Below are 22,209 nucleotides of genomic sequence, written 5' to 3' on the forward strand. Positions count from 1 at the left end.
TATGAATCTAAACCGGATTTTTTATATGATCATCACCTCATTAGTCACCTTATCACATTTAGGCGTATGAATGCGGTTAATTGCGAGCGGCCTTATATTCCAGTTGTATTGCAACGCCGATTTCTTCTCCAAAGACAAAGGAACCAAAACGCTTGGTTGTTTCTCAGGAATCAAGTTCTCAGGAGCATATAGATATAGAATAAGAGCAGGTGGTGACAAATGTTCTTTTATTAAAGATGCTACACTTTGACATTTTTACAACATTTTTACGAGGATCAAAAAGTTAATGCTACTCAATGTTAGAAATTTTCAAGAGGCAGATAAAAAAACAATCAGCTCTCTGGATTTCCATTTTTTTTTTTTTTTTGCATACATCACAACTGTAGGAGGCAACATATCTTGATCCTTGGCACCAATCCAACAAAGACAAAATGAAAAACTAAAATCGACAGTAGCAACATACCCTCTTCAATCTTTCTTTTCATCTTGTTTAATGTCATAGTTATTTCATCTCTTTTATCGATAAATCTAAACTGTTTATTTCCCTGTAAACTATTCTTTAAATAATAATAATAAAAAAACTCTTGTTATCAGAAGTGTACAAAGGTTTCCTTATATCATGGGTAATTGATTAAGTTATTTCTTGAAGATCGATAACAAATGAAAGCTTCTGCTCTCAAACGCTCCACGCAAAATCCATGGCGCTTGTTGCTTCAATGGCATCCAATATGAACAATTATAGTCGAAATTTCCTCTGGTAAATGTCGAACTCTTCGGAAGCTGAGAGTAGAGGCTTCTGTATACATTCATAGAGAAAACCCAGTGCCACATTATGCAAAGAAAAACTAGTAGTCTATACAACTTTTGGTAACTATTATATGTACAATTTTGCTATGTAATATATATAGCAATACTTAAAATATAAAATTTAGTTCAATTAATCCATACAATCACTCTTAAATGATTATATTTATCAAATTTGCTATTTAAATCTGAACACCTTCAACCATTTTTCCTCTATCTAGATTGCGACTCCTTTATAAAAAAAATAACAATACTTGTAAGATTAAAATAATAGTTTCATTTGACTCAAGTAAGGATAAAGTGTGATAAGGGATAAGTATATTATTATATTCAAGAGAAATTTTAATATATCGATAATGTATTATTCTGTCGATCAATAATAAGATGACACTTTATTCAATAAAAAAAAATTAAACTTTCAAGTCCTTAACAATTAATATTAATAAATATATTTAGGGTTAATTAATTATTAAAATTTTGCTCTCCTCTAAATTTTTTTACTGACTCTCTCTACAATGTTTTGTAAGCCTCACACCTCTTTTCAACCTTGCTATTTCTGCTGCTTCATTCACAATTACAAAGGTAAAGATCATTTTTAAAACAAAGTTAGATCATTATTATTTTTCTCGTACAAATTTGCTGGCTAATCATCTTCTCATTAAGAACATGACAAGAAGAAAGGTACGAAAGATACAAAATATTTTCAGTATAGAAGCAAAACAATTTCTAAATCAAGGAATGACAAGAGCCTTAAGAGATTGAATCTTCAGATGATTTGGCCTAAGAAAGAGTTTTTAAATACTCTTCCCTCGTTCAGAACAATGAAGGCTACTTAACCATGTACTTGACTACTGTAGTTAACGATTGTGTGGCACATAGGGGGAAAATATAAAATAAAGTTTCCCAAAATTATGGCAAATTGAAAAAGTATTGGAAATACTAGAAGCTACTCTGTGATCTTCCTGTAACCTAGAATAAGACCGAAATTTGTCGATTAATTGATGATGTCTCATATGACTTCTTTTTACAATGTAAATCCTATAACAAGATCAATAGATAGGGTTAAAAATGTGAGTGAAGCAGTGGAAAAATAACAAGATTGGAAATAGGCATAAAGGTTTTAGAATATTGAAAAGAGCGGCAGTAAAAAAAATTAAAGAAGGAACTAAATTTTAATAATTAATTAACTCTAAATAAAATTTATTAATATTTATTTTTAAGGACCTAAAAGTTTATTTTTTATTTATTAATATTATTCTATTATTAATTGATAGTGTATAAGAGTGATATACTGTATCAAATAATCATAATATTCTCTAATATATATATATATATATGAAAAAATTAACTATAAGCATATAAACATATATTTGCATTTATCCTAATATATAACATTGTTTCTTGCATATTTACGTATAAACACACGAATTTTTGTTATTTTTTTTTATTTGAGATTGTTAGAAATTAAATTTTTATCATTAAAATTAAGAATTTAATAGTTTATTTTATTTAAAAAAAATATTGGAAAAATTAATATTGACTTTCTCTACATAGAGATGACTTTTTCAAGGTAGAGATCAGACACATGCAATTAGCATTGAGCTAAATTATCAAGCGTGAATTTTTGTGTTTATTGTGAAGAATGTTGGAGGCCAAGTACCTGAAGTATATCAGAGAGGTTAATTACCTGTGTGAGATTGGGGCCAAAAATTCTGCTTAATATTCTTGAACCAAGGCATCCTTCTATGTTAACTTGATGAATTCGTTCTTCCATCTCGTCAAGTAATTCCCCGTATGTTATACTTGGTCTGCTTCTGACAATATCTATTAAAGTGACTGTCATTGCACCATTCATCGACTTGGAACTAAAAGCCTGCACATATTTTGACTTCTTTGTCGAACTTTTTTTCCCTGATTTAAAAAAAAAATGTTTATGAAGACAAAGGAAATTGGGAAAGTCTTACAGAAGTGTCAGCAGCAGCCTGGTCATCTTCGCAAGCACTGATACAATATGCTTTTCCACCGCTTGTTAGTTTCCTCACACCTGATGGAGGGCTGTTGTCTATCCACTTGTTCCTGTTAACCCCAAACATGCAATTCATTATGTATATTTACCTGTATAAAAACAATTACATAATTGCTACTACATATAATGGATCAAATTTCTCTGTTTTTATTTCTCAATAGGATGTCCAGCGGTAATCAAATCTTTTGTTCTTTATTTATGAAAAGAAAATTCAAACTTCGATTCATGCATTTATTATTGGGTCAAATTTTTATATATATTAAAGGTATAAACCAATTAGATAAAAATTGTGAGCGTAGATTAGTTTTGGGACAGACGTGCGAAACTCACTTTTCTTTATCATAGACGTGCTCTAAATCGAGAATAGTTCCACTATGGCAAGCATCAACAATGGCATGAAGCGTGACGCCCACTGTCAACGGCTTAACAATGGTGGCATAGATGTCATTATCGAGAATCATGCCTTCTTTCAGAAAGTCAACCGGACAGATGGTTTCGTCGAACCCATCGCGCTCATCATTCTCAAAATCGGGTTGGCGTAAGCCATGTCCCGAGTAATAGAACACCAGCGAATCCCCTGCCTGGCAGTTATTCACCAGCCATTTCAAGCTAATCTCGATGTTTGCCTTTGTTGGAATAAGCCGAGGGTCTGTCTGTTCCTCTGCAGTTTAAATAGATTATTCCTAGCTCATCAACTCCAATTCCAAACATCGATGGAACCGATTAGATGGCTGCTATGATTTTGTCAAGTTTAGATATATAGAACTACCTCAAATCAAACAATTGGATAATTAAAAACTCATACTTCAATATTGTATCTTGACTGATTTTTCCTCTCCTATGAACTGCTCTTTGATTGGGTTAGTTCAAATTAATATATAACAACCTATTTTCCAAATGTTAAAAGGAAAAATTACACAAGTTTGCAACAAAATTTGTTAAAATTAGGCAGCTTTTTCTTGGACAAATGCAATTATAAGTTTAAGCGTACAAAAGCTAGATAAAACCAGTAGGGCTGATAATAAATACCTGTGAGCACTAGAATATTTTCCTCCTTAAATTCATAGTTTTGAATCAACAATTGTTTCATGTTAAACACATCGTTTATGGTCCCCTTGAGCCTATATTTCCACTTCTTGTAGCTCACACCGCATAGCACCGCACGTTTCTTCGGCCATGGGCCAGAGTAGTCGAAAGCACAAAGCTTAGGGTATTTGGTTGATGATGACCCAGAAGCAGCAGGTTTCTGCCTGCTACAGCGCAGAATTTTCTTCAGCTTTTGCTTTTCCTTCATAATGTTATCTATAAACGGGTAACTTATCCTGCCATGCTCTAGGGAAGATGATTGATTCGTAAATGTTCGATTCGGATTGATCATATGGCAGTATGGGCAAATAACTGTCTCAAGATTGGTTGACGCTGAAAACTTTTGCCTGCAACGCTGGCATACGATTCTACCTTCCATATCACCCTCTAACTAGCATTTACGAGCCTGAATTAGGCTAGGCAAAACTCTGCCTGATCGGGTGGAAACTTATTTTTTGAAGTTTAAATGGAACAATCAACAGAGAGAAAAGAGCCAGGCAAAGACGAAGGGTCATTCCTTGCTCCCAGCTTTGTCTTTTATATAAATAAATATATTAATTATTATTCTTTTAACAACTTTGGAATTTAAAATTTAGATATGTAATCTAATCATAATCTTTATGATTCTACGTATCTTTTCTATTTTATAATATAAAATTATATTTAATGCATTGTCGACGTGTAAATATATATTATTAGTAAATTATATGATGTCACTTTATTAATAAATAAATATAAAATTTTAAAATAAATATACAAAAGCATCATTTAAAAAAAAAATTTTTTTGACTTTTTTTTAAAATTTTTTATTAATGATATCATCTGATTAACTAATAGTGTATCAAATTCTTATTATAATACACTTAAAATTTTTTAAATGTTTTAAAAAATTATATAGATGTTGATGCTATTAAGAAAGTTTAGCATCTTACTTTTTATTATTTCTATCTATTTCAGTACATTAACTATATATAACTATTCATACGAGTGAGTCCAATAATCCTTATTATAAGCTTGATGGTTAAGGAAATTATATTACATCTATATTGGAGATTTCATGTTCAAATACTCACTTTCCCAGCTTAATTATTTTAGTAAATAAAAACATATAATAATAGATTAATATTTTTAGTTTCATACTTTTATCCAAAACTTTTTCTTTAGAAAGATAGGTTAGCCTCCAAAATAAGAAGCTAATCAAACTACTTTATATATTCCTGATATAAAATAATATAATTAATAAGATATCAACACTTCTAGCTGATCATTCTATTTAATATACTAGATGACATTATTTATATATTTTTTTATAATTAAAATTTGATCACTAAAATTAAAAATTATCTAATCTATCAACAGATCATGCTCAATTTTATTTTTTTTTTTTACTTTTTCTTCTAAACAAGAGGATAATTCTAAGTAATCTCAAATATATTTATGTACTCCAACTCCCGTAAATTGACCGATAGGTCGAGCAAGGTTAAGTCAATGTAAAAGTAAGATTTGTTTAAGGTTCAAGTCGGTATGTTCATCAAAACTCATTTATATTCATTATCATTCAAAATATTATTAGAAATTTCAAAAATATCTATATTAATATTTTTTAAATATTTTAAATATATTTTAAAATTAAAATTAATCTTTTTATCGGACTTAAAAAATCCTACTACGACTTGGCCCGAATTGGCTAGACCTGTTGTGCATGACAAACTGGTCAGACCCATGAACAAGTTTAATAACATTAATCTTAATTAATAAAAAAATCTAAAACCAAAAGCAAATTTAAAGCTTGTGGTACAATGAAAGATTAAGTGATTGATATATTTAACCTTTCGGCGACGATTCATTACTTTATTCTTCAACTAGTAGAATAAAAGAGCAAGAATCAGATCCGGTTTCCTTTCTAATCCTGTGGCTAAAGACACAGATGAGATTAGCGCTTCTGCTTTACTCCTGCTTTGTCTGATTCTTGCTTCATCTTATACATGAAGCATACAGTTAAATACCGGTTACAAAATACAGTAAACTTGGAAATGCCTGTTACCCGTTGCAATAGCAAAACTTTGTTATCCGAGGGACGAAATTACAATAGTCGGAATTCAATGGTTCAGATGTGTTAGTTCAATTGAAGCGCACTGAAACTTTAGTGAACAAGAACAACAGATGCCACCTTAAGTCAAGCTAATACAGCTCAACACATAGTTTGCTCATACACTAACTAGGACAAGTTAAATCTGAGCATACAGAAGTATTTTCGTAGACCCATGCTGCCAATACAAACTTTACAACAAAGGAGGTGCTGGAAGGCCAGGCCGTGCCAGTGAAGAATTCCCACCAGAGAGGATGGAATATGCCTGGTCCAATTACCAGACTGGCACGTCTCCATTCTAGTCTGGATAGCCACCTGATCTGCCACCATTTTGGAATTTCTTCTTACCAATTCAATCTTTTTATAAGGAACCAAATTGATCAGCAAACTATATATGAATATCCACCGTTAAGCGTTATTAGCCTAATTCTCCAATCCTTCACTTTCTTTACATTGGATCATAATTTTTTAATTTCTCTGATGAGCCACTTTATGAGATTCCTCCAATTAGGATGTTGAAATAGTCACTGCTCCAAAATTCTGTTCACACGTCCTTTTTTTTTTAGTAAAAAAAGAAAGATGCTTTTATAAATTTAAGGTTTCTCTCAGTCTTAGAACATTTTAGATCGTGCTAGTATGCTTCTCCCACTTTAGGATTGCCCATCAAGAATTTGATACGGTCAAATGTTTTTATTTCATATCTTTTTTTTTTTTTTTATGGATTACAATGTTTTGTGCTTTTATAATTTTCAAAACCTTATCCAAACTAAAGTAAGATAAAAAAGGAAATGGCCTGCACTTTTCTTTATTCAATGATATCCAAAGGTTTCTGATTCACGAATTGATCAGAAATACTACTAATTCTAAACAAGAATCATGTTAGTATTTGTTGTTGATCTCACAAAGATTTTTTACAACGAAATCTTCAGGTGCAATAGATACATGAATACGAAAGAGAAGTGAAAGAAAGGAGACCTTTAGGATAAAATGGTTAGGATATATGCCATCTCTTTTGTAACAGCTAGCAACAACAAAGGTGGAATAACATGAATAATATCTATATGTATGACAACCTAGTCTAAGTTAGAAAGGTTGAAGTAAGCAAGGTGTTATTGTCCAGAACATGAGACCAAAATCCTTCATGTTTAAGGTTTCACTGAGAAGTCATGGAGGAGATATTCTCCAAATCCATTACATAGCAAGAGTTACAATACGGTCCGTCCTAATAGATTAAGGACATATCCACCACTGTGACGCAAATTACCAGTTGTTGGGTCCTAATAACTTGGTTGAGCTCTGGTGTAAGAGGAGTGTCTAATGGTCTTAACAGTGTTTTCTTCTAGCCCAACTTAGTTGTCGATCGGAACCCTAGTCCGATTAGTGGTAAAAGGAATAATTTCAAGTGTCAATAAACATATATATATATATATATATGCACCTTTTAGTTTTTTATCAAAGAATATATGAATTGTTTTTGGTTGTGGCATGAATATGCTAGAGTGTAGATTGATTATTGTTCATTTGGTTCTCTTTATAAAATAGTAATAGTTGCTTTTCTGCAATTTCTACAACTTTTTTCTGTTTTCTTTAGTTTTTTATTGTCAATTACTTCTATTTAGGTTCTTAATCTCTTGTCTACGAGTCAGGAGAAAATATATCCAGAAAATATGCTGGGAAATATGACTCGCATGCATGTAGTAATGGGGTTTATTATACGATCTTTTCTTGCCCTTGTAATTTGGGTTAGGAGCTATACGTTTTGTCATTTTACTCTCTCAAAAGCCCCTTCAAAGTCCAAATTCCAATAATATACCCTCTTCAGTCTCCAGTTTCCGAAACCCACCCAATCTGAGAGGGAGAGCGGAAGTCAAACCAACCAATCATCAATTTCAGAAAGCAGTAGATCTAAAAATGTGAAATGGACAAATTGTTGAATCTGATTGTCCGGAAGTTATTTCTCAACTTAACAATTGTTGCGTCAGTCTTAGCTGCACAACAAATGCTGTGGTTAGCGATAGTTCGATGCCTTCAACAAGATTTTGAGTCTGTTGCATATCTTACGGTGTGATAACGAGGTTGCCAATTGAGTGTCAATAATACATAGAGATCTGTCTAGCCCAGCTGATTTGGTTTCTTGTCCCCTAGGGACTTGTTTTGTTTTATTCTTGCTGACATTGATGGCAGATTGTAAATGTTTTGGGGCAGCTTAATGCCCTTTGTATGAACAAGAAAAAAAATTTTGAGTAAAAAATTGTGGAGACAAATAGAAAACCATTCACACTAATTTACCTGAAATCGAAAACCATCGATGTTCAATAACGTTTCCAGTCATTTCTTGAATTATATAACTGCAGTCTAAATGTGACAGCTAGGAATCGCAAAGTGCCGCTCACCTGGTTTCTAGCTTGAATGGCAGATTTCCTGGATAGCCTGGTAGTTCCTCAACAATGGAGCCAGCTGAGTCTGCAAATGTCGAAAAAGTAGGAGCAGCAGCAAATGCAGAAGAAATTGGCGGCCTACAATGTTCCTGGATGGCATGATAGTTTTAGAGACCTAATGCAACAAAGCCCAAGCAGCGTTTACACAGAGTCCTCCCAAGGTTCCAAGAGTGATGGATTGGGTTGAGAATTAGTGCATTTTAATCATGGCATGGACCAGAATGAGAATATGTTGTTGGCATTAATTACAAACATCAATCTCCAATCCAATCTAGAACATGGGTGTGGGCAGCTTGTCTAATCTTACAGTCATTTGGGTTGGTCGATCAGTTCGATAATTTGTGCTTTTTTCCTCAAAATTTGTCTTAATGGCCAATTAGCCGTGAGAAGTGAGGCCCATGAGACTTGATAGTTGAATGTTTGTGTTATCAGTCTTTGAGAGAGGGAAACACATTGAAGATTCAACACAACGTACTGAAAGCATTAATCATGTTTTTCTTCCCTTTGTACTTCAATTTTTGCACGAATTAATACTGTTTTTCGAGATGGAAACTTGTATTCATTGATGGTTTTCATCTGCCGGTGAAGTGAGGGCACGGACAAGGATTAATGCTTGATAACACAAAACCTAATTACCTAACATTCAAATTCCAAATCATGCAATGCATGGATAAAAATTTAATAGGATCTAATGATAGTAGTAACAGTCGTACAATATTTAATAAAAAGTTTTTATTTGATATATTATCAATATATAAATTTTATATATTGTCAGTAAATAAAATGATATTATCTTATTGATAAATAAATATCAGTCTTTAAAATAATATAAAATTTTAATTTTTTTTAAAATTATTTATTAATAAGATGTCATTAGATGATAACAATTCATTTATAAAATGATATTATCCAATTCACTGACAATATATAAAATTTATACATTAATAATGTATCAAATATAAATCTTTTAGTAAATAGTATTTTGGTTTTTGTTTATATATATGTTTCAAAATCTCGTGTCCTCTTTCTTTTTATAAAACACATAATTCACTTATTTTTTATAATTTAATTTTTTTTTATTTTTAACAATAAAAATCATGATTGTCAAATTTATTAAAAAATTCAAAATTTTAATATAAAATACATTAAAATCAAAATTTTTTTTTCAAAACTCCATTAAAATCAAATAAAAACAAATAAAATGAGACAAAAGAATAACAAAAATTATTTGATGCAAGATAAGTTGGATCATGAATTTTTTTTTTTTTTTTATAATTGTTCAAAGGGGACAAAGTAAAATGAGACAGAAGGATAACGACATATATATGATGCAAGACACGTTGGATGATGGATTTTTTATAATTGCTAGAGAGGAGACAAAATGAGAAAGAAGACAACAAAATATTTCGTCGTCAAAATACTGCGATTGGAAATGATCATATGATAAAATCTTATCTACATAATTTATATGAAGTTCGTGAGATGAAATTTATGAAATTTTTTTTAAATGATTAATAAAATTATAATAAAAAAAATTAAATAGATAGATTGATAAAATTTAGTATAAAAATTAATAATATATAAAAAAATTATTTAAAATTATTAATTATAATTTAAATTTAATTAATACTTATTATTTTATTATTTACTAACATAATGAATGATGAATCAAATATAAATACCAATAGTAATACTTGGATCTGACACAATAAAGAGGAATAATTTTCTTGCCCCTTGAGAACAGAAAACAACAAGAAGTTTAATTAGCGTCATCTGATTGACTTTCTTGGCCCTTCGTTAGAAGTAATCCGTCATATATAAGTGGAGTGGGGACACTCTTATCATCAACTTTTTCTTTTACTTTAAGCTTATCAATTTAAATGCCTTCTTTTTGCATTGGAGCTTAGACCATAGACAAGTTTGATCCTCAGTGCTACTCACTTTCTCAAGGGCATATGGAACCGGTAATGCCCCATGCTGTCTGTATTCCTCTACCTGCTCAAGGCCACATAAACCCCATGTTAAAACTTGCCAAACTTCTCCATTTCAAGGGCTTCCATATCACTTTTGTCCACACAGAATTCAACTACCAACGCGTACTTACCTCTAGAGGATTAGACTCTCTCAGGGGCTTAGCCAATTTCCAATTTGAAACAATATCTGATGGTTTGCCATCAACAAATCCGCGGCGAATACAAGACCTACCAGACTTGTGCTTATCGTTACCGGTTCAGGGGTTACGTTCCTTTCGAGATCTGATAATAAAACTTAATGGTTCATCAGATGTCCCTCCTATTACTTGCATAATTTCTGATGGAGTCATGAGCTTCACCTTGGAAATTGCTGAGGAATTTGGCATCCCAGAGATGGTTATGTTTACTCCTAGTGCTTGTGGTATGTTGGGTTACCTTCACTTTGAAGAGCTTAAGGAACAAGGTTATTTCCCATTGAAAGGTACTGTTGTCTAATTTCTCTATTGACACTCTTTCTTTATTTTATTTTTTTTTCAATATTTTAATTATTTGCAGATGAGAGTCACTTGAATAATGGATATCTTGACACTCTGATTGATTGGATACCGGCAATGAAAGGAGTTAGATTAAAAGATATCCCCACGTTCATTCGAACCACGAATCCTGATGACATAATGTTCAATTACAACTTACAATCCGTGAACAATGCCAGGAAAGCTGCAGCTGTAATCCTCAACACTTTCGATGATTTGGAACAGGAAGTCTTGGATGCCATCAAGACCAAAGTCATCAAGCTCTACACTGTTGGTCCATTATCAATGCTTCACCGGAAAGTTTGTCCTGGAAATTTGGACTCCATCGGATCGAATTTGTGGAAAGAAGACACCCAATGCTTAGCTTGGTTAGACAAGAGAAAACCCAGGTCGGTTGTATACGTAAATTATGGGAGCTTGATAACAATGACGCCGGAACAATTGCGCGAGTTTGCTTGGGGACTGGCTGACAGCAAGTACCCATTCTTGTGGGTTATCAGGGCAGATCTTGTCAAGGGTGGAGAAGAAATATTATCCAAGGAATTTATGGAGGCAATAAGCGATAGGGGTCAGCTTGTGGGTTGGTGTCCGCAAGAGAGAGTGCTAAGTCACCCTTCTGTAGGAGGCTTTTTGACTCATTGTGGGTGGAATTCTACATTGGAAAGCATTTGTGAAAGGGTGCCAGTGATGTGTTGGCCATTTTTTGCAGAGCAACAGATGAATTGTTTCTACTCGTGTACGAAGTGGAGCATTGGGATGGAAATAGACAGTGATGTGAAAAGAAAGAAAGTTGAAGCTCTTGTGAGGGAGTTGATGGAAGGGATGAAGGGGCAAGATTTAAGGCAAAAGGCTATGGATTGGAAGAAAAAGGCTGAGGTAGCTACAAGCCCTGGGGGGTCTTCTTACGCTAATTTTGATACCATTGTTAAGCAGTTGAAACAGGGAAATGGTAATTGCTACTGTAAGTAACTAGGGTGGGGATTAATCTGGAAACATGCTAGTTCTGCTCTTCTAGAGGGAAACTTAAAAGGATGATGTTATTCAAAATAATTCATATCAATTTTGTGTAAAAGCCTGGGGTTAGATACAAATTATTTTTTTTCCATGGTCCAATTTATAGAAATTATTGCAGGAAAGCTGCTAGGGTAGTTTGATCATCAGAGACTCCAGCACGTACTTAGGGAAAGAAATAGACTCCTTGTAATCTTTTATATCCAATGCCGTTTTGACCCTTTTGGTTTTTAATTTTGAGATTATTAAAAATTAAATTTAATTATTATTTTTTTTATTTTAAAAGAAAGCAATGCCCTATTATATGAAAAGAGAAAGAAAAAACTTGGTTCAAACCTAAACATTAATATCTTCTTTGAAGTTTATGCACTGTTAACAAGATTTTTACGATTTTTTTTCAATTAGAATAAAATTAGTTTGCTTAGTTACCGGCCCAAAACATAATCCGAGGTTTGTTAATTTCTGGGTTCTTTTTGCAATTCAACATTTATCTTCTCCGGGTCAAGAATCATTGTCTTGCTACCACCAAATCATTTTATGATTCAGTGATACAATTAACGACGAATGATCATTGTATGACAAAAATTATAAGCCAGTAGACATTGTATGACAAAAATAATGCGTTTAATTGGTCGGATGTGTTTGCAGAGTGAGGACAGAGAAAAAGAACGACTATAAATGACAATAGGCATCCTCACATTTAATTTAAAATTGAAAAAATAAAAAGGCGAAAAAATTTTAAAAAATAAAAAATAATTTAAAATTATATTGTTGGGTTTAGATTTTTTTTATTATTTGATTTGAATAAAAATCAAATATTAAATATATATATTAAATTTAGATCAAAATATAAAAAATTAAAAAATTAAATTAAATTAAATTATATATTTTTATTATTTTTTAAATATAATTTAAATTTTTATAAAATAAAATTATTTTATATAAATTTATTTAAATATATTAAAATTTTTATTAAAATAATATATAAAAAGCAAAAAAAAATTAAATCAAATTAAACAAATAAAATTTTATTTAGATCTATTTCATTTTAAAAAATAAAAATAAAATTTAAATTTAAAATTTTATAATATTATAAATTATTTAAAATAATCAAATCAAATTTCATTGATTTGATTTATTAATTATTATCATTATCCGATTTTATCATTTAATTTCTTATATTATATTTTATATATATATATATATATATATATCCTCGTTCAAGTGCAAAGGATGGTTGAAATGGTTAACGGCGGCTATATGTTAAATGTCTAGATGCTCACCTACACATGGATCGTACGTTTAATTATTGACAAGAATGGCACAGGTTCAACAGTGGAACAAAGAGTACTTCAGTTTAATTTGAAGCCAGGCTCATCCACCTTAGCTGTAGGCAGACAGATTCTCTTCGAAAATTACCGGCTCAGTAAAATCCTTAAAAACCCACATTTACCAGCCTCGGCCAGCAAATTTATCGGTGTCAATACCATCAACATCATCCTCACGGCCGAAGATGTCGGCGTCGAAGGCTTTTTCATGAGGTGCGGGACTCACGGGTCAACCCGTGTTGGCCGAGGCCCCATTCATGGACCCTATATCTGGGTTGGAAACTCGGAGACGCAGTGTCGTGATCAATGCGCCTGGCGGTTTCACCAGCCTAGTACGGTCCCCAAACCCCGGCTTCAATTGCTCCCAATGGATACGTTGGAGTTGACGGAATGATCATTAACTTGGCTACCCTTTTGGTAACACTGTTACCGATCCGTTTTAATAACGGGTATCTGCAGGGGCCTGCCAACGCTCCTTTAGAGGCGGTTTCAGAATGCACGGGGATGTTCGGGTCGGGTTACGTTGGAGTTGACGGAATGATCATTAACTTGGCTACCCTTTTGGTAACACTGTTACCGATCCGTTTTAATAACGGGTATTTGCAGAGGCCTGCCAACGCTCCCTTAGAGGCGGTTTCAGAATGCACGGGGATGTTCGCGTCGGGTTCGTAGCCGGGATATCCAGACAATCTCCTGGTGGAGAAGGGTACCGGGGCGAGGTACAATGCACACAGGGTTAACGAAAGGAAATATTTGTCGCCGGCTACGTGGGATCCACAGACATCAACATGCAAGAGGTTTGTGTGATTTGGGACACATGGCGGAAATTGGTGATGAGAGAAGAAGATGATGGTTAACATGGCACTGATTGACATGCAGATATTTGAGGATAGTGCTGGGTGGGTGTAGGGGCCTTTGTGTGACTTGCAACTTCCATTTCAATATAAAAAGAGAAAAAGAAAAATAGTAGGGGTGGGTGGAAGGCTAAAAGGCTATCATTTTTATTTATTATAATTATTTAATTATTGAGTATGTGATTAAGAAATTAGTTGAAAGTAATGTAAGACAGTAGTTTTATTTCATCATTTCTTTCTCTCCTCTTGTAAGACTGTTAATTTTTTTTTGTAATAAAAAAATCTTTAATTATTCAGTTATATTAAAAAATAATATAATAATTTAGCACTTATAAATATACCTTTGATATAAAATTTTAAATTAGAATTCATCAATTATAATACAATAATACAGACGATCACTGGATGAGATTTACCACCTCACTTTGCTGTTTATTACTAGTACTATTATGACCATACCTTATTTTCTTTTCGAGGAACAAAAAGAATAGTTTTAAGTTATATTCGATCATTTAAAATATGATATAATATAAATATAATATAAATTAAAAAAATAATGATATAATTTAAAATTTTAATAAAAATTATATATAAGTTTAATAAAATTAAAAATAAATATTTTATATTTTCATATTATGAGATGTAATTTTTATATAAAATATAATATAAATATACAAATTATTAATATTTTATATTATACAAAAATATAAATTACAAAATCCACTTTCAATTATAGTTATGAAAAATAAATGGGTGAGAAAAGGCAGATCTATGTATACTATTAAGGTACTTTAAAAAAATATTTTTTGAACATATCCAAAATTTTTTAATAAAATTGATAAATTTATCGATAAATTTTTAATGGATAAATTTTAGACTTTTTTTTTTTTTTTAAATCATGGATATGTCAAGGGGTATTGATGGGTTTAGCAAAAATTTGGGTAAAACTTGATATTTTGGCACTCTCCATTGCGCTAGAAGAGGGGAGGAAGAGAGCCTTGTGAATAACGAAAATAATATACTTTGGTGAGTAGATAAAGGCAATTAGGAACCATTAAAACAGTGTTCATTTTTACAATTGATATATATATATATATATATAAAGGTTTCAGAAGCAGGACCACATTATCAATTTCAATAAATAACAGCCGTGACAAGGTCAGAGGTAGAGCAATCAGACAGTTCATGCACCATATCTACTATTCCATTACATCTGGAAAAGTGCATCTCATTTATTTATTTGTTTATTCTCTTGCAAATAAGCATGTTTTTGTTTAAGAAGGGAACCGATTTTTTTTTTTTTTTTGTTCATTTTGATTTGGAAGAAGGACGAGAGTTATGACTACTTGAGTGCATTCCTCGGCTCATTGCTGTTTCAGCGGCCATCAACTGCAATATAATGCTAATCAGTTCTGGCATTTTTGGGGTACAAAGGCTTTGCTTTTCACACCTCGGGTACAAGCTGACAGACAGCTGATAATTTCGGAAGCTCCTTCGCCTCCTTAATTTTCAAAAAGATAATAACAGAGAAGCTAGTAAACCAGAGCGATTACTCTATTGCATCAATGCAAAAGCACTAGAATATCAAGTTCAACATTCACAAAAATCTAAAACAACTCAGCACTCAAAATAACATAATAACATTGAATACTAGGCAAAACGATGGCAGCATATAGCACTACAAAAACTAAGTACTGACAAGATCCATTGTTTATCAAAACTTCAAAAGCAATCTAAGCCACAACAGAAGGCTTAGAAGCAGCTGAGAGCTTGGACCTCCTCCTTGCTAAACTCTCGCTACGGCGCTCCCGCTGCTCCTTCAACCTCAATGCAAGCAGTTTCTGGTACTCAGCTGCCTCAGACTTGGCCTTGGCAATTCTCTTCTTCTTATCAGCAATTCTAGCACGCTTCCTCTGGAGTGTCAATGGAGTTACCAGCCTCTGGATTTTTGGAGCTTTACTGACCTTCTTACCTGTAAACCCCAGATACGGCTATCAGTAATCGTTTCAATAAAGAAATCATCACTCTCACTGAGCCTCTCTAATTCCAATCCTGATCCAATCTCCAATACCCTACTTCCTGCATGCTCCATAGTCCATGCATGAATAAATGAAAGACTAAGACCTTTTCAACTCGATTAGGAGGGTTGGCAATGGGGTGGGCAAGTGAAGCATGCAGACACAATGCACATACTCAATTTTAACAAGTTAAAAGCTAGAGACCTAGAATTATGGTTGGACTCAATCACATGGATTACAGTCAGTCATAGGAGAAAATACAGTGACTATCACAGAAGGAACCATTACAGAAATTCAACCTTACTGTGCATATTAAACACGCTGCTATATATTAGAAAAATTTATAATTATATGTTACAGACCATTTCACAGTAAGCAAATAACAGGATAATGTCTAAGTAGTTATCAGAACATAAAGCATCCACCTAGTCTCTTACATCTTGTGGCCATCTTTATTAAAAACGAAAGTTAAGGAATAAAAAGCAGCTTTACCAGATTTTGTGGTGAAAGTCCTCCTGTAAGTGTTGACATACTTCCGTACATCATCTTCCTTGGAAAGGTTAAAGAGCTTTCTAATCTTGGATGCCCTCTTTGGACCTCTCATCCTAGGTTTTTCAGTGTCAGTCAGTCCAGGCAAATCATTCTCACCCTTCTTCACTATAACCAAGTTCAAAACAGATAAGTCTTGGCTAACAATACATCCACGGACAGACTTTCTTCTGCGCTCTCCATTACGTCTTCCATATCCACGGAAGCATGGGGTACCTGCTCAAGCAATTCAAATGAATCAACTTCCATTTCTGCACAGGAAGACATGAATGAAGGCCAAAAAACTTTGCAGAAGACATGAATGAAGGCTAAAAAACTAACATTCCAATCTACAAAAGTATAATGCAGCACTAAGACACCAAGCAGCAGAGATCACAATGGTATGCAAAAAAAAAAAAAACAAATAAATAAGTCATGCATGATTAAACAAAACAAGCAGCATTAGCCTAAACATAGAATTACCACCAAGACCCATGCCTTGATGATAATAAATAAATAAATATAAATATATAAAAGCTATGTAAGCATCCTGTTCCATGTCCTTATATTCAATAATTACATAGTGAACAAATCAAAGTAACTGGACTATGAAAACTATCTACTTTAGAATGCTCAGCAGAAACGTCACCTCTATGAAGCAAGAGCCGAACACGACCAGGAGTCAGAACACCTTGCTTCATTGGGAATCCTTGCTTGTCGCAACCTCCCATGATCTTGAAAACGTAACCCTTGAATTCCTGTCAAAAGAAATGGAAAGGAAACTTCAATTAAATCGAACAGATAAATAATTACTTCAAAAAGAGATTTAAATTGCCAAATGGCTAACCACATACCTCGCCTAAAGCATCTCCAACAACCTCCTGGGAGATCCTCTTATCAAAAAATGCCCGACTGTCATATTAAAATAACGCCAATATATTACTTACACGATGGCATGTCAATAAGCTTCACAAATTCAACTTAACTCTTAGATTCTGTGCTATTTGTAACCAAAAGTTCAATCTTCATATTTCTCATTGCTTTCTTATTTTCTTTCACCTGACTTTCTATCGACTTTCTCAGCAACCAAACAGAATATGACGAAAGAAAAAAAAATTTTGAACTTACAGCTTCTGATCGTCGTCGATCTCGAGCTTCTTCTGGCAACCAGTAGTCGGATTCGCGATATTAAACTGCAAAACAACAAAATGAAATAAAATTAATCACAAAGAATAGAGTTTTGCATCTCAATCAAATTAGAGTCTCCCTTTTATAAGGGGGAGGGTTGCATCGTACCTTCATTTTTGGATCAACTCTAGTAACTGCTGCTGCGGCTGCTGCTGTTGCTCACAATCACCAGAGGCAGGTCAGCGTGCGAAAAAGAGATGATAAGGGACAAAAAAAATTTAGGGTTCATAAAAATGATGCCTTATATATGAAGCGCGTGGCTCTTGGGTTTTAAATTGTCCGATTTCATTTGGGTCTTCACACTAGTAGTTTCACTGTAGGCCTGATTTTCGTTTGAGCTGAGGCTTTACAAAATATTACTAAGCCTATTAATAGGCCCAATATTTTAAAAAAAATTCCTAAAACAAGAAATTCCCTTTTTTTATTAAAAAAAAGTCTACAGTAAAACCGGTTAGGCAAGGAAAAAATTAAAAAGAAAAAGGGGGAAAAAAAGTCAAAAAAGGGAGAGGAGAGAAAAGAAGCCCCTTGGCTCGTTTATAAAAAAACGTCGTCGCTTCGAAGGTCCTTTACCATTGCTCCTACCTCTCAAATCTCAATCCTTCGAAAAATCTTGTCAGTTTCATTTCCCATCCAAACACAACCCAAAACCATGGCCCCGCGTGAGGAAAACGTCTACATGGCGAAACTTGCTGAGCAAGCCGAGCGCTACGAGGAGATGGTCAAGTTCATGGAAAACGTCGTCTCCGCCGTCCCCGCCCCCGACGAACTTACTGTCGAGGAACGGAACCTCCTCTCTGTCGCCTACAAGAACGTGATCGGCGCCCGCCGTGCCTCCTGGAGGATCGTTTCCTCCATCGAGCAGAAGGAGGAAGGACGTGGCAACGCTGACCACGTTTCTGTCATCCGCGAGTACAGGGCCAAGATCGAGGCCGAGTTGTCCGAGATTTGCGCTGGTATATTGAAGCTTCTGGATGACAAGCTTGTTCCGGGATGCGGAAACGGGGATTCCAAGGTTTTTTATCTGAAAATGAAGGGAGATTACCATAGGTACTTGGCTGAGTTCAATACTGGCGATGACAGGAAAGCTGCTGCTGAGAATACGCTCACTGCGTATAAATCTGCTCAGGTTTGTGGGCATTGCAGTAATTTCCTTTTCGACCCTGTCCATTTGTTTGCCTTGATTTGGTTTAACTTTAAGGTTTGATTAATTTTAAATGTGAATTATGGTGAATAGGTGTTTAATTTTTTGAATCTGGTTTATGCTTAATTGCGGCATAGTTTGATTTGGGGGCAATGCAGTTTATTGATCTACGTTTACAGTTATGCCCTTGATGTGTTGTTTATTTCTTATCGCTAAGATCGGGATCTGCTTTCCATTGCGTAGCTTGACTAGGAAACATAAGCGTTAGAAGACATCACCTCGAATTTCTATAGAAATTTTATGAAAATTAGCAAGAAAAAATGGTCTCAATAATATGGCTCTTGAATTAGCTTTGTATATTAAATATTTCTATTGTGTTATTGAAAATTTTATTTTAGTTATTTCTTTAAGTGCATAACTGAATTACTTGTTGGGGCCAAGGAAAATTTTGTTTATTTTTGAACCAGTCACTTCTCTCCTCAGCCTCCCCCCCCCCCCCCCCCAACTTAAAATTCAAAATTCCTTTGTATTAATTCAATTCATAGAGTGCAATATTAGGTGCTTCGGTTTATTGAGCATTTTCTAGTCATGTCACAAATTGATGTAAGTCCTGTTTATGTAGATCTTTGTTACTGCTATTGTTTTTCTTTAAGGCCTGGCAATCTGTCTGGATCTGTTATTATTATTAGTTTCTCATGTTATCTTTGGTTTTTGAGTTTGCTAAAGTGATAATGACTTGTGTTTTGTCCATAGTTCCGGTCCTTTATTGATGTTATCTTGCCTTTTTTGATCTGTTTTCCTTTCAGGACATTGCAAATTCTGAGCTGGCCCCAACTCATCCTATCCGGTTAGGATTGGCTCTGAACTTTTCTGTCTTCTACTATGAGATCTTAAATTCTCCCGATCGTGCTTGCAATCTTGCGAAACAGGTAGGATAATAAGACTTTAGAATTTTAGTTTAGTCTCTATATTCATCTTGTTTATCAAAGACAGAGCGTGTGTATGTATATTCCTTTAAATAGTATTACAAATCCTTTTTTGTTCTCCAGTTGGAGTTCATTTCTTTTGTCTTCAAATTCTATTTAGTCAACATGTTTTGTTTCTTTCCTCAGGCTTTTGATGAAGCCATCTCGGAGTTGGATACTCTTGGAGAGGATTCATACAAGGACAGCACTTTGATAATGCAACTTCTTCGTGATAACCTCACTTTATGGACCTCAGATATGCAGGTTAGAGCCCTCACATTTCTTTTTCTTTTTTGAATTCGTATTCTTCCATCTCTGTATATATATATATATATATATATATATATATATATATGTATATATATTTATAATGAATTTCTTTAACTAACTATATATTTAATGCATTTAGGATGATGGGACAGATGAGATCAAAGAAGCTCCCAAACATGAGGATGAGAAACAACAGTGAAGTCGCCAATCTTTGTGATAGTAATTTTCTTCTCTGGTTGTTTTTGTATGGAGAAGTTGCTTGGTCCCACTATTCCTCTTGTTACTTGTTTTTAGGAAATGATGCCTCGGTATATGCACCTTGAAATTTCTGCTAAAAATTTATTAGTATTTCACTGGTTATTCTTTTCGTGTTGAAGCTTTCTAATTGCATTGAGGCTATGTGCACTCTTGCTTAATTATTTCCTTGACAATAAGGGAGCTGATGATTGAGATATTTTCTAAGCTTAATGTTTGGAAGATGATTTCTTGGACGTATCAGATTCATATTTATATAGCTTTTGTTGTTTTACCCCTTTTGTGCACTATATTGAATATGCTTGTTTCTGTTTGTTCTCTTTGACCTTTGCTTACTTTTGATTGATGCCGAAATATCTGCCGTTTGCTTCATCTAGCTTGCTTTAAGCATGCATGCTTATGTCAAGAAATTGGTAGATACTGGTTTTTAACACAACTGCTGATTGCATTGAATCAATCTCCTGGATGCTTAGAATTGGAAGGGGAAAACGAATCGCGATTATTATAGGATTAATTTTAGTTGAATGTATGCTATGAAATGTGGCTTACCTGGAGATTAAAACATGCCAAAGATGGTCTGGTCTTCCAGGGTTTTACGCCACTGCTGCATAGATTAATATAAAACATAATTGTAGAGCCTTACTATGATTAGACTTGACAATCTAAAAGACGACCCAATAATACGATATGAACACATTATGAAAATAGGACATAAAAGTGAAATGATTTAAAATTTTAGTAATAATTATACATAAATTTAATAAAATTAAAAAAATATATATTTTATATTTTTACATCGATATGAATTGTGATAAGTAGTTTTCATATAAAATATTATGTATGTATATGAATTTTAGAATTTATATTACACAAATATACCAATCGGCAGATCTAATTATGGTATATATTACTATTTGTTTGCAATACCTTCTTAATTTCATGTCTTGAAGGTGAACATCCAAATCCAAGAGAGTTTCATTGCCTTTCCGTTTCGTTCTCCCTCGTTAGATTTTACTGTCAAATGGACCCGGTCGGATTTATTTTTCATTTTAATTTTCAAAGGATGGTCCAAATTCAATTCGTTTTATTTGAAGGGAGGGTTCAAATTCAAAATTTTCTGCTATTGGTTATTGCGAATGTTGATGAAAGAAAATCCATATACTCGTAAGAAACCTAAAGCCATAGTCCGGAGGGAAGGAACCAGTCGGTCAAGAAGAAAAGTGTTTGGGAATATGAATCCCATTGCTAAGATGCAAAGTCAAAATCGTCAAGCCCAGCTCTGCCAGCTGTTTCGGTCCCCACAGCCACACAAAAATCGACCATTTTCTTTCTGATTTCACAAGTAAAAAGTACAAATAACCCAAATAAGTCATTTTATTTCTTCTTTTTTAACAAAAACATAACAAATTACGTTACAATGAATTTAGCCCTAAGATTAAATTAATTAATTTTAAAATATGTTTTTATACAAAGAGGTTATAACTTAAAAATAAAAGAAAGAATTATAAAATCTGAAATAATTATCTGATATAAAATCTGAAATAATTATCTGATCCAGTTTGACTAAATTCAAGTTCAATTCATTTCAAAAATATTAAATCATTAAGTTTCTTGATAAAAATTAAGCTATATCTATAAAATAAAAGATTTTTATATTTATTATATTTTTAAATTATTATTTAAAATATTTTTATTATAAATA

At 33.2% G+C, this 22,209-nt stretch overlaps 4 protein-coding genes and 1 pseudogene across 7 annotated transcripts; 3 read left to right on the plus strand and 2 right to left on the minus strand.

Annotated features, from left to right (window-relative positions):
• Nucleotides 1-210: 210 nt before the first annotated feature.
• Nucleotides 211-4,420, minus strand: LOC111282458 (metacaspase-1-like). 4 transcript variants are annotated; one of them, XM_022870545.2, is made up of 5 exons: nucleotides 3,860-4,420; nucleotides 3,161-3,491; nucleotides 2,769-2,880; nucleotides 2,492-2,677; nucleotides 211-796 (listed from the first exon to the last, which is right to left on the minus strand). In XM_022870545.2, the coding sequence occupies exons 1-5, from the start codon at nucleotides 4,293-4,295 to the stop codon at nucleotides 737-739; spliced, it is 1,125 nt and encodes a 374-aa protein (XP_022726280.1). In that variant the 5' UTR covers nucleotides 4,296-4,420; the 3' UTR covers nucleotides 211-736. The 4 variants fall into 4 exon arrangements, with proteins under 4 accessions (XP_022726280.1, XP_089617191.1, XP_089617192.1 ...); XM_089761065.1 differs by having other exon boundaries at nucleotides 2,492-2,692; XM_089761066.1 differs by lacking the exon at nucleotides 211-796 and adding an exon at nucleotides 803-1,842.
• A 5,908-nt stretch (nucleotides 4,421-10,328) lies between these two features.
• LOC111282145 (7-deoxyloganetin glucosyltransferase-like) lies at nucleotides 10,329-12,194 on the plus strand. The gene is made up of 2 exons (XM_022870108.2): nucleotides 10,329-10,897; nucleotides 10,972-12,194. The coding sequence occupies exons 1-2, from the start codon at nucleotides 10,399-10,401 to the stop codon at nucleotides 11,916-11,918; spliced, it is 1,446 nt and encodes a 481-aa protein (XP_022725843.1). The 5' UTR covers nucleotides 10,329-10,398; the 3' UTR covers nucleotides 11,919-12,194.
• A 991-nt stretch (nucleotides 12,195-13,185) lies between these two features.
• Nucleotides 13,186-14,393, plus strand: LOC111281632 (protein EXORDIUM-like 2 pseudogene; annotated as a pseudogene).
• Nucleotides 14,394-15,675: 1,282 nt separating this feature from the next.
• Nucleotides 15,676-18,085, minus strand: LOC111282876 (small ribosomal subunit protein eS6-like). The gene is made up of 6 exons (XM_022871160.2): nucleotides 17,985-18,085; nucleotides 17,817-17,881; nucleotides 17,543-17,600; nucleotides 17,338-17,446; nucleotides 16,653-16,925; nucleotides 15,676-16,114 (listed from the first exon to the last, which is right to left on the minus strand). Exons 1-6 carry the CDS (start codon nucleotides 17,988-17,990, stop codon nucleotides 15,876-15,878), a joined length of 750 nt encoding a protein of 249 aa, XP_022726895.1. The 5' UTR covers nucleotides 17,991-18,085; the 3' UTR covers nucleotides 15,676-15,875.
• A 298-nt stretch (nucleotides 18,086-18,383) lies between these two features.
• Nucleotides 18,384-20,781, plus strand: LOC111282308 (14-3-3 protein 6-like). The gene is made up of 4 exons (XM_022870336.2): nucleotides 18,384-19,002; nucleotides 19,824-19,946; nucleotides 20,130-20,246; nucleotides 20,392-20,781. The coding sequence occupies exons 1-4, from the start codon at nucleotides 18,526-18,528 to the stop codon at nucleotides 20,449-20,451; spliced, it is 777 nt and encodes a 258-aa protein (XP_022726071.1). The 5' UTR covers nucleotides 18,384-18,525; the 3' UTR covers nucleotides 20,452-20,781.
• The last annotated feature ends 1,428 nt before the right edge of the window (nucleotides 20,782-22,209 follow it).

The sequence above is a fragment of the Durio zibethinus genome, chromosome 5, assembly GCF_047325235.1.
Source record: "Durio zibethinus cultivar Kanyao isolate XHJ-2024 chromosome 5, ASM4732523v1, whole genome shotgun sequence".
Lineage (NCBI taxonomy): Eukaryota > Viridiplantae > Streptophyta > Magnoliopsida > Malvales > Malvaceae > Durio > Durio zibethinus.

Coding starts and splice junctions, on each gene's coding strand:
- LOC111282458 (XM_089761064.1), bottom strand. CDS start 4,295: ATGGAAGGTAGAATCGTATGCCAGCGTTGCAGGCAAAAGTTTTCAGCG. Junction 3,492..3,859: donor AAATATTCTAGTGCTCACAG/GTATTTATTATC, acceptor TTTAAACTGCAG/AGGAACAGACAGACCCTCGG. Junction 2,881..3,160: donor CACGTCTATGATAAAGAAAA/GTGAGTTTCGCA, acceptor TGGGGTTAACAG/GAACAAGTGGATAGACAACA.
- LOC111282145 (XM_022870108.2), top strand. CDS start 10,399: ATGGAACCGGTAATGCCCCATGCTGTCTGTATTCCTCTACCTGCTCAA. Junction 10,898..10,971: donor AGGTTATTTCCCATTGAAAG/GTACTGTTGTCT, acceptor AATTATTTGCAG/ATGAGAGTCACTTGAATAAT.
- LOC111282876 (XM_022871160.2), bottom strand. Junction 17,601..17,816: donor ATCGACGACGATCAGAAGCT/GTAAGTTCAAAA, acceptor TTAATATGACAG/TCGGGCATTTTTTGATAAGA. Junction 16,926..17,337: donor TCGGCTCTTGCTTCATAGAG/GTGACGTTTCTG, acceptor TTGCTTGAGCAG/GTACCCCATGCTTCCGTGGA.
- LOC111282308 (XM_022870336.2), top strand. CDS start 18,526: ATGGCCCCGCGTGAGGAAAACGTCTACATGGCGAAACTTGCTGAGCAA. Junction 19,003..19,823: donor CTGCGTATAAATCTGCTCAG/GTTTGTGGGCAT, acceptor TTTTCCTTTCAG/GACATTGCAAATTCTGAGCT. Junction 19,947..20,129: donor CTTGCAATCTTGCGAAACAG/GTAGGATAATAA, acceptor TTCTTTCCTCAG/GCTTTTGATGAAGCCATCTC.